At 41.3% G+C, this 11795-nt stretch overlaps 2 protein-coding genes across 4 annotated transcripts in view; both read left to right on the top strand.

The window, feature by feature from the left end:
- Positions 1–4444, top strand: part of LOC117949766 (troponin I, fast skeletal muscle-like) — a 6172-nt gene extending 1728 nt beyond the window's left edge. Inside the window, exons 2-7 of the mRNA XM_034880305.1 lie at positions 362–394; positions 518–557; positions 1732–1860; positions 2654–2743; positions 3782–3955; positions 4254–4444. Coding sequence (XP_034736196.1) covers positions 387–394; positions 518–557; positions 1732–1860; positions 2654–2743; positions 3782–3955; positions 4254–4328 — 516 coding nt within the window. The 5' untranslated portion in view covers positions 362–386 and the 3' untranslated portion in view covers positions 4329–4444. The remainder of the gene's footprint in view (positions 1–361; positions 395–517; positions 558–1731; positions 1861–2653; positions 2744–3781; positions 3956–4253) is intronic.
- A 3186-nt stretch (positions 4445–7630) lies between these two features.
- The window catches only part of LOC117949765 (troponin I, fast skeletal muscle-like), a 20231-nt gene continuing 16066 nt past the window's right edge, over positions 7631–11795 (top strand). The window contains exons 1-2 of one of the 3 annotated variants that reach the window (XM_034880302.1): positions 7631–7806; positions 10048–10082. In XM_034880302.1, the coding sequence (XP_034736193.1) occupies positions 10075–10082 (8 nt within the window). In that variant the 5' untranslated portion in view covers positions 7631–7806; positions 10048–10074. The remainder of the gene's footprint in view (positions 7807–10047; positions 10083–11795) is intronic. The other 2 variants (XM_034880304.1, XM_034880301.1) reach the window with 2 other exon arrangements.

Raw genomic sequence — 11795 nt, forward strand, 5'->3', positions numbered from 1 at the left:
AATGCACCTGAACACACCTCACTGTAAGACCAGCACACCCAGAATGCACCTGAACACACCTCCCTGTAAGACCAGCACACCCAGAATGCACCTGAACACCCCTCCCTGTAAGACCGACAGCCGTGCTGGGTGCAGGATAGGGGCCTGATGCATTTAGGCAATTTCAGAAAAAACTTGGTTGAAAGAAACCCAAATTTCTGATATAGAACTTTTTTGAAAACGAAGGGTTTAATATTAAATCATTAGTCACATGAAATGTCTTTTCTTTTCACTTCTATTAAAAATTCCACACATCTAACTAACAGCAACAGGAATGGTTTTACTTGTTTCATATCTTCTTCCTTTTCCTGATTGTTCACAGAGTCTGAAACTAAAAAGAAGCCAAGATGTCTGAGTGAGTATGAGTTCAATCCATTAGCAGTGCATTTAGATTTATTGTTTACCGTGTTGTTGGCACGTTTATGCGATCATCCCAGAATGTTTGTGTTAATATCTTTGCTCTTGTGTTCAATTAAAGGGGAAAGAAGATGACATCCAGCCGCAGGCATCATCTCAAGGTAAGATTGAACAGAATCACTGGAGAATACAAGAGACACAAACGCGACTTTAAGGGCAGGAACTCTTCGTTTTAGTTCGTTTAAGTGGGTGCATGCAGAAAGTTGATTTACCAAATGGGTGCAGTATACAGTTGTTTAACATAAATGTGGGCTAAAACATTGTTGTTCTACATAAAAGTGGGTTATTACATCATATTATCTGCTATAGTATTGGTTAAAGAGAAACAGGGTGTATTAAGCAAGTTTAAGGTTAACACAGTTCGCTGAAGTTTAATTAAAAAAACACAATAGCTCGTTCACTCAGTCACAGCTGCTGATTAACCTCATCTCCCCCTGCTGGCCAGACGAGGAATGTCCAGCTCTCCTCGGTCTCAGGGTTCTCCTTAATAATAAGAAGAAGAAGAAGAAGAAGAAGAAATTGAATTTGTATAGCGCTTTTCCCAAGCTCAAAGTCGCTTCATTTCTCAAGGTTTCAAAATGTTCACATGATAACTTTTAAACAATGATATATGTTCAGTTTTCATACAACATAACTTTGTACAGTCGTCACCAGAAGACTTCTAACTTTCACACACGTCGCTCACGTCAAACATCTACATCTTCAAGCTCAGTTGGAGAAGACCGGTAAAGAGCCTCTAGTAGACCCCACTGGTCTCCGTCGAAGTCTACGGCGTCGCTGTGTCTATTTCTTTCACTGTTTATGGCTGTGATAGCTTCCCTACCGTATTAATAATAACTGCACTACCTGATAATGTTTCTGTTCTCCTGTGTTTCATTTACTGCACACACACTCTGGATAGCTATCTGTATGTATATATTTTTCAGTTACAAGTACTTACTTTTTCAATATTATTCATGGTTACCTACTTTTGCTAAACTGTTGTAATTACTTATTCAATTTAATTTAACGTCCCTCACTCACACTGCCGTATTGTAATTCTGTACCATTGCAACCGGACTGTACGAGACCTTCATTTGACGTCACTTTACATCCGGCCGCACCTTCTGCACACTGTCTGCTGTTTGCTAGTTGTGTGTTTACTTGTGTGTTTGTTTGGTTTTGCCCTCATTGTAGAAAACGCTGCTGCTGTAACAAGGAAATGTCCCCACTGTGGGATGAATAAAGTATGATCTAATCTAATCTGTGATACCTCTCTGGGTCCCGGTCCTGCAGAGCCTGGTCCTGCAGATCGCTGCTGCCTGGATTGAGCAGGAGGCCAAGGACATCACGGCCGCCAAAGCAGCGCACATGGCTGAGCATTGCGCCACGCCCGACCTGAGCGGAGACCAGGCGGCTCTGATGGTAAAATCTAAACTAAAACACTTAAAAACTCTGCTTTGAGTCTTGAAGAGTAGAGGCGGGTGGAGAGGGACAGCAGCTGCTGGGGGCTCCAACCATGGATGTTTTCCCAAAAGAACCAAATCTTTGAGGAAATAACTTTAATGGGGAGCTATGTCTTAACCCTCGTGTCGTCTTCCCGTCAAAATTGAAAATCAACACTTTTGTTGACGCTTTTTATCGATGTTTTTAACTTTTTCTTACTTTTTTGTCGCATCTTTCAAAAAAAATGTCAATGTTTGTCACTTTTTTGACATTTAACACTATGTAACATTAAGTTTAGTTTTACAGTTATTTTTGTAATTCATGGTCAATAAACCTCATTTATAGGAAATTATCCCTAATGTTTGAGTTAGAAAAACAGAAATTAGGAATTATTGAGACTAAAATTAAAGGAATGGATGTTGATGATAATCACAGACTGGAATATGTCAACTTTTACTCAATACTATTTCAAAAACACTTCCATTTGTTTTACAATGCTATAAAATTGAATAAGACGCCCCAAAATGAATGAAAGTAGAGATTTGTACTTGGCAAAGAGCGTTGGGTGGAATCAATCATGTTATTTTGGGGAATTAAAAAGAACATTGATATAGGACAACGGGTCAATTTGACGTTGCGTGCGAGTTCCTGCTCATTGACACACATCGTGATGCACATGCAAGAACATCACATGTCAACTATTATGTTTTTTCCCAAATGATGAATGGACGGAGGCTGCCAGGAACTGATTTTCTTCTTTTTGGATCAACAGGAAATCTGCAAAAAACTGCACCAGGCCCTGGAAAAGATCGATGAGGAAAGATACGACGCAGAGGCCAAAGTGCAAAAGACAGACAAAGAGGTACGGTGGTGCTGTTAAATCCCCATAGATTTGTATTATTAAAGGCCAGTTACTACATGGATCAGGATACTATGCATCCTGATAAAGTCCCCCGTCATCATCAGATACCCTTCACCATACCTAGAGATTTTCCATAAGATCATCTCTCAATGCAAATCACACCAGCTACTGGTCTAACTTAAATAAAACCATGCCAATCTCTAGGCATGGTGTGTGTTGATGGGGGTCAAAATCGTGGATGCCGTTGGACTTCAGTGCTCGGGTCCTGTTAAAATTTCCGTGTTACACGAACAGGGTCCTTACGTGACAAAAAGATGCTTTTTTTAACTCAGACATTGTGAAGAAACCCTTTAAATTGAAAGTGTGAAGTCAAAATGGCCGCCTTCTGGTTGGGCGGAGCTAGTGAAGGTAAATACGAAATATATCCGCAATGATTGGAGTAGTATCAATATCAAATCTGGTGAAGATTGGAGTAACTATGTCCAAGTTAAGGACATTCCACGTGTTAGGGGGCGCTATAGAAATCGCAAACCACCCCGGTGTTTATGTGGGCTTCAATTTTGTGAGTTTTTGTGTATATTGAGGCCGTCAAATGTGGCTGATCTTTAATGCAAATCTACATTAACCCATCATCAGCAACCATTCATCCAATGTCCCATGGGGGAGGGTGGGGGGGTTATCATGGCGTACAAAAACAAAAACTTCTGGACGCCATTTTGAAAACCCCCGTCAGCTGTTAACCATAGAGAGCTGTTAATGTTAGCTTTGGACATGGATGGGAAACCAGAACCACCGTGGTCTGGGGAGGAAACCAACGGTCTGCTGGCTCTCAGGCTGGGGAAGATCCATCTGGTTCTTAGAGAACTGGAGAGTAGAACCAGCACCGAACCGGCAACAGAACCAGAACCAGAACCAGCACCTGGTTAGTCTTGGTGGATAAGACATACAAGTGACCCCAAACATTTGACCAGTATACACAGTAAATGTATAATAAGTGAAAGTGTGCACCAACCCGTTTTGATGTCTGTCTGCCTCCAGATTGAAGATCTGAAGCTGAAGGTGGTGGATCTGGCCGGAGTGAAGAAACCCGCCCTGAAGAAGGTGCGCATGTCCGCCGACGCCATGCTGAAGGCTCTGCTGGGGGGTCAACACAAGGTCACCATGGACCTGAGGTCCAACCTGAAGCAGGTCAAGAAGGAGGTCAAAGAGGAGGTGAGACACGCCAACATCTCCACGGCCTTTCCTAAACCGAACCAAGCAGTTTTGTGTCAATTCCCAAAATTTACGCAGCGTCCAAACCTGTTGCTTGAGTTGGAAAAGACGTTTCCCTTGAAAGGTTCTTGAGATTAGTATTTTAAAGTGGTTTTGATTTGATAAGGATCCCCATTAGCTTATATAGAACATCCACAATACAACACGACCATGTGAGACATGTTTACGTCTTGACTTTATATATAATAACAATATATTGGACATGAGACATCACTGTTTGAATGTGTTCGTCCTGCAGGTGGCGGACGCCGGCGACTGGCGTAAGAACATCGAGGACAAAGCCGACAGGAAGAAGATGTTCGAGACTTCCTAAAGACTTTAACTTCCTGTTGGGCTTCTACTTCAACTCTTTATTACATCTCACCCTTTTTTCATGGAATTGAAAAATCAACAACCTGTGCCATTAAATTGTTTTTTGGAATAAGGCAATTCTGTCACACTGCAGTTTCTTTCCGGACGTTGTTTGGATGTCTGACTAACGGGTTCTTACGTATTCTTCTCTTCTACTGAACCAGATGCCGGCGTTGATCGGAACGATAGTTCGGATGTTTTCAGGCGTGGTCGAATGAGCTGCTTCTGCTTAATTTACCTTAACTGAACAGGTTTGGTGTCACTGGAATGGTTATAGAGAAACCTGTAGGGGAGGCTCTGTAGAGAAACCTGTATGGGGGGCTCTATAGAGAGACCTGTAGGGGGGGCTCTGTAGAGAAACCTGTATGAGGGGCTCTATAGAGAAACCTGTAGGGGGGGCTCTTTAGAGAAACCTGTAGGGGGGCTCTGTAGAGAAACCTGTATGGGGGGCTCTATAGAGAAACCTGTAGGGGAGGCTCTGTAGAGAAACCTGTAGGGGGGTAGGGGGGCTCTATAGAGAAACCTGTAGGGGCTCTCTATAGAGAAACCTGTAGGGGGGCTCTATGGAGAAACCTGCAATCAAAAAGCGTGGGAAATCTGCGCAGCGCCCCTTTAAAGACTTGGTCCAGATCAAGGAGGTCAGAGATAACGGCTTCTGTTCCCCGTCGTAAAGGCACACCTGATACTTAAACTGGTTTAGATGTTTTTAGGTGTCTAAAATTCACTGACTATGGAGAAGAAGCTCATTCAACCAACCGTCCAACACCCGACCCATCCCTGTTACGTTGTTAGATAGAAGTAGAGACTAATTCTAAATCGTAGAAGCTGTTTTTCGGTTGAGAAGTCTCTTACGCTTGAATTTAAACTGATCAATGTTTCTTTGGGCACAACAGCAAATTAAAATGGAGTGTTGTGTTCATGATGAACCAACAGATGTTGGCAGAGAGCCTTGCTCTCCTTCATTCTCTTTTCCTACTGGATGGTTTGTTCTTCCTGCACATCATCTCTTCTTACCAAATGTTTCACCACATCATGTTCTGCAGACGGTGAGTAACTTTTTTTTTATTATAACTTCCCTTTTGTGGTCTTTGCATGCAGTTTGGTCTCCTAAACTCATCATATCTCCCTCAAAGTTGCCTTTAAGTTGCTTTAAAAACCTTCACATTCAGTTCTGCACACACACGTTACTCAACGCATTCTCACAATCGGGTCCGTATGATATCGTACGAAAATGCAAACACACCAAAACGGCAGTTGCTAGTTGTTTAAGCTGCGGCAGAGCTTCGTGACGCTGGCTGCAGACCTCCGTTGTATCAGGGGCGTTGGTGGTTCAGTTGCCCCAAAATATGCTACTTTAAGCCGGGTGCAAAGCACCGCTAGCTGCTGGTCGTTTCGGCGGACGTTAAAGTTAAATTTAGTCCGCAAATATGAGCGTTTTCAAGGTCAAGGTTTAAGGTCAACTTTATTGTCCCCTGAGGGAAATTTATCTTGGGCATCAGTGCTACATAAGGCTGCTGTAAACATCAATAACACACAGACTTTACACTCACATACAACATACATTCCTCCCTACATTACAATACATTGCACAGGTATTAATGACCAGGGGGGGGTCATTAATACCTGTGCAATGTATTGTAATGTAGGGAAGAATGTATGTTGTATGTGAGTGTAAAGTCTGTAGTCAATCATTGACTACCAAGTCAACAAAACCTGAATGATAAAAACAGATAATTCTGTGTAGTTGCACTAGAGCACATAGAAAAGAAAACAATATGACAGAATCAAAGTACAACCGCCGCTATTCTATATAACAAAATATCATAAAGATCTGGTTGATAAAAATTATACTAAAATTAGACTATGATTAAAAATAACTAACTAAAGTGCTGTAAGTGCTTCAAGCTATTTTGTTCCGAGCCGATTGTTTATTAAGGGGCGCTATGGAAGTTGGAACGAAGGACCGCCCATAGCGATTACTTTTACATCTGTTAGCTCTAAGGCGTTTCCCCGAAGGTAAAACCAAAAGGCCTCGGATTAAAGCTTAAATGCGTAACTTTTTGATATTAATAAACGTCCGTTACATTCAAGCCGTTGCCAAATGAGTTGCTTCAAAGCTAATTAAGACTCTCAGCACCACACAACTCTCTCTGGATCTCTGTGTGACTATGTTCAGGAGATTGTCCCACACAGAACTCAGGTCCATCATGTTTTCTTAATCCTCCATGTCCTCCTTGGTTACTAGCAACTAGCGCAATCACGAAAGGCTAGTTCTATGTGGGCGCATCGAAGGTTTTGAGGTCATTACTCACGGAAACGACGCACTGTAGCTTTAAGATTGGGTTTGTATTACAACGCTCCTAAAGGCCCCGACACACCAACCCCACGGCTGACCTCTGGTCAAAAAAAGAGCCAATTGCCGAAGGCAGCTGATTGGACAAACATGTCACATGGGTCTGGTTTCTCCGGAAAATCAAAGCCAGACCGTCATGGCGGCTCATTCAGAATACAGAATAGAGTTTTCTGTCTTTTTAGAGGGTTTTTAGTCTTTTTCGAGTCTTTTTAGAGCCTTTTCAGAGTTCTTTCAGTGTTTTCAGAGTGTTTTTTAGTCTTTTCAGAGTATTTTCAGAGTGTTGTTAGAGTCTTGTCAGTGTTTTATAGTGTTTTAAGTCTTTTCAGAGTGTTTTTAGTCTTTACAGAGTCTTTTCAGAGTTCTTTCAGTGTTTTCCGAGTGTTTTTAGTCTTTTTAGAGTCTTCTGGTAGGCATTGGATGAACAACTAAAAAGAATGACATTCCCGCACTCTAATTCCCTCAGACGTTTTATTGTGCTGCACCTCACCAGTGGAGATGTGCACACTACTACCACTGCTCAGGGCATTAGACACATGCCAGCGTTTTAAAGATTCTTCTTAAAAAACAGAAACCTTCAGCAGACAATCCACCTAATGTGAGTGTAACTGAAGTTGAAATCCTCCTGCTGAGTGTGACTGTTCTCACCCCGGAGCTGCTAAGCCGCCCCTGCACAGTGAAGTGAAGTGAAGTGAATATTTGGGCCATACTTGCTGTTGTGTAACAATTGTCGACCCATCTGCCTGCGCCGGTCCCTGAGGGAGGGAACGTGACGGCGTGTGTTTGGCGTGCACGCCCGGGTCGTTTTGTTTTTTCCGTCCTGGCTGCAGAAATTTACGACGTTCCAAGGGAGAGTTGCAGTGGTATTTCTGGAGCCTGGCGGCCCATTGGTCTGAAGTGGCTCTGCTACCATAAACAGGGCTGAGGTTTGTGCTGAGCGAGCGCTTCACACCTTATATACCCTCTTAAATCTTTAGTGTTTTGGTCCTCTTCGTCTTCCTCCTCCTCCGGTCACGTTCAGTGTAGGTGAGAGTCTCCGCTGCTCCGCTTCGTCTCGCTCCTTCCTGCACGCAGAGGTTTCGGGCAACAGGTGCGGGCTTTAGGGTTTTGCTTTTTAACGGGGTTTGACTTAAAGGTGCTGCTGCAGGTGCGACCTCTGACCCCTGAGGCTGAAACAGTCAGAAACCGAGACTCACCGGAGTTTACGGAGCACACGTTGAGCTTAATGTCTTTGGGTTCAAGTTGAAGTTCTAAGGACATTTTTGGAAAGTTTCCTGCTGGAAATCAGCTTGTTTGGATGCTTCTTTAAGCTTGCATGTTGTTGGCGAAACTTCCAATAACAGTTAAAGTTTGTCAGATTGGATGTTTGATCGTTTAAAGCGCTTTATTTTGGGCACGTTTGGTACTAATTATGCGGGAAATTAAGTTCCCTTGAAGGTTAAGCTTCACTGTGTTTGCTTTAATGTGGAAATGCATGTATTCCCACGTAGAGCTGACTAAAAGACTCTTATTTTGAAATGATTGATTAGGAGTGTACCAATTGAAGACATATTGTATTTTCCCCATGATTAGTATCAAATTATGTTTTTAATTCCAGGGGAATTCTCTCGTTAGTTGGAAAGTTACGACTCGCAAACAAACTAAAAAACAACAACAAGATGTTTGTTATGAATGAAAACAGATTATTTTTTAGACTTTAAAGAACATTGTTCTAAAAATAAGATTTGACAATAGTATTAAACGTGAAGGAATCTAGATCTTAGGTAGATTTCGTGTCGTCTTCCCCAAAAACATGTTTGTGTGTTGTTGTTTTTTGTCAAAGCTTTGGTAACTTTTTTCATCATTTTTATGGTGACGTTTCTGTGACTTTTTCAATGTTTTGGTTGTTATTTTTGACGTTTTTTGGCGCTTTCTCTACAGTTTGTAGGTATGTTTTTGGCATGTTTACCATTGTTTTTCTTGCTTTTTCTAACGTTTGTCTTCTCATCTCATATTTTCTGTCATGAAAACAACTTTACAATCGGGTCACATTTGACCCGGGGACAACATGAGGGTTAAATACGGTCATTTTTGATCCATCAAAGCTCCATTTCAGTTTATTTATAGAAAGTTTTATGGTTTCTAATTCTTAACCCTTGTGTTGTCTTCCCATCAAAATTGAAAACACTTTTGTTGATGCTTTTTAATCAGTTTTTTAAAACTTTTTCTTACATTTTTGTGCCTTTTTTCAATGTTTGTCACTTTTTTATGTTTAACGTTATGTAACAAAAATGTATTAACTTAAGTTTCAGTTATTTTTGGAATTTATGGTCAATAAACCTCATTTATAGGAAATTATAGTTAGAGTTAGAAAAGCAGAATTAGGAATTATTGAGACTAAAATTAAAGGAATGGATGTTGATGATAATCACAGACTGGAATATGTCAACTTTTACTCAATACTATTTCAAAAACACTTCCATTTGTTTTACAATGCTATAAAATTGAATAAGACGCCCCAAAATTAATGAAAGTAGAGATTTGTACTTGGCAAAGAGCGTTGGGTGGAATCAATTATGTTATTTTGGGGGATTAAAAAGAACATTGATATAGGACAACATGAGGACGACATGAGGACTACATGAGGACAAGATGGGGACAAGATGGGGACAACATGAGGACAACATGAAGACAACATGAGGACAACATGGGGACAAGATGGGGACAAGATGGGGACAAGATGGGGACAACATGGGGACAACATGAGGACAACATGGGGACAACATGGGGACAACATGAGGGCAACATGAAGACAACATGAGGACAACATGAGGACAACATGGGGACAACATGGGGACAACATGGGGACAACATGGGGACAACATGAGGGTTAAATAATGTCAATTTTTTTCCATCAAATCTCCATTTCCATTTCTTTTTAGAAGGTTTTAGGGTTTCTAATTCTGAACATTGTCTGTGGAGCAGGTTTTGGGGTCACGCCTCGGTGTCGGCCGGCGGGGGGGCATGCCTGCAGCATGTTGGTATTAACGGCGCCGGTGTTAACGGCTGGCACCGCGTGCTTGGCGCCACATTTGGTTCCTCCGCTGGTGGCATTCACACTAGTTACATTCCAGGCGGGGGGGGGGCGCCTGGCATCTGACCCCGCCCGTCCAAAATTAGCCGGTTTGGGATGAATTAGGACGTTTTTTTCTGTTTTTTTTTTCACAATGATGAAGCGTATCGTCTTTCCTGCTGCAGGTCAAAGGTCGCAGGTCGAACACACAAAGGCAACACGGTGTGTTCGGCTCAGCTGTGTGTAACTGGCTCATATTTACCTGTTCTCTCTCTCCTGACAGGGTGACCGCCACAAAACGCCAACATGTCTGAGTGAGTACACGCCTTCCCTCTTTCTTTCTTTCTGTTTTTCTTTCTTTCTTTCTTTCTTTCTTTCTTTCTTTCTTTCTTTCTTTCTTTCTTTCTTTCTTTCTTTCTCTGATTTGCTTCACAGGAACAGGAATGAGTTCATTTCACAATCTCACCAACATCACATTCCTTCTATCTTGCTACGTTAAAACAGTCACAACCGCTCGCAATTTAGATTTTTATATGCATTTGCACAAGTATAAAGTACTGTAACTATGTACATTTACTCCAGTGTTGTACTTAATAACTAAAGTTGAGGTACTTGTACTTTACTTGAGTCCATTTCTTTTCATGCCAGCTTCTGCTTCTACTCCACTACATCTCAGAGAGAAATATTCTACTTTTTACTCCACCATTCGTCTGACAGCTTTAGTTCCTAGTTTTACACGTGAAGATCCCTGCACACAAAACACAACACACTTTTGCACGCCTGTTTGTCACTTTTTACTTTTTTGGCGCGGTTTTTCCCCATTTTTTTTTAGACGTTTTTCTGCATTTTTGCTGTTTTTTTTTTACCACATTCACGCTTTTTCTGACGTTTTTGGCATTTCCTTCGACATTTTTGTCAACCCAACTGTAAAGGAGGAGACTATATGAGACATGCAGTAATACAGTTAGAGATATTTTGACTTTTGTGATGAAATAAAAGCTGCTGCTGCTCAGATAGGGAATATAACCAGGCACATGTACTCCAGAACTGAACTAAAGTACATAAGTTGAGGTACTTGTACTTTACTTGAGTCCATTTCTTTCCATGCCACTTTCTACTTCTACTCCACTACATCTAAGAGAGAAATATAGAACTTTTTACTCCTCTACATTCATCTGACAGCTTTAGTGACTAGTTTTACACGTTAAGATTCCTGCATAGAAATCACAATACACTTTTGCACGCCTGTTGGTCACTTTTTACGTTTTTGGCGTTTTTTCTGCATTTCTGCTGTTTTTTTATTAGATTAGATTAGATTAGATTATACTTTATTCATCCCAGAGTGGGGGAATTTCCTTCTTACAGCAGCAGGATTTTCTACAATAAGAGCAAAAACAACCAAATACTTAAGTAAACACAAAAACAACCACGTTCACTCTTTTTCTGACGTTTTTGGCATTTCCTTCGATATTTTTGCCAACCCAACTGTAAGGGAGAAAACTATCTGAGACATGCCGTAATATAGTTAGAGATATTTTGACTTTTTGTGATGACATATAAGCAATAAACGGCATCAGCATGTGTGGCCCTGGATGTGATCTCATTTTCCAGAGTTTGGCCCCCCTGGATCCGACACTTTCTTTAATTTTTCTGCACAGAGAATACTTTTACCACTTTAAGTACATTTTCCCAATGATATAGGACATACTTTTACAGTAACATTTACAATGCAGGACTTGTACTTGTGTCAGAGTATTTTTTACAGTGTGGTAGTAGTACTTTTACTGAAGTAAAGGATATGAATATACGCCTTCCACCGCTGGTGCATTCAAAGACCTCTCCGACGGAGGAAACACTGTATTTATTTTACACGGGTGTGTAAATTCCTGATAATCTCAAAGTGAGTCTTGGATTTAAACACCAGCGTAAATCTCAGATAGTGTGTCACAACATGTTGTCCTCACACACACACACACACACACACACACACACACACACACACACACACACACACACACACACACACA

Source organism: Etheostoma cragini, chromosome 8 (genome assembly GCF_013103735.1).
Source record: "Etheostoma cragini isolate CJK2018 chromosome 8, CSU_Ecrag_1.0, whole genome shotgun sequence".
Taxonomy (NCBI): domain Eukaryota; kingdom Metazoa; phylum Chordata; class Actinopteri; order Perciformes; family Percidae; genus Etheostoma; species Etheostoma cragini.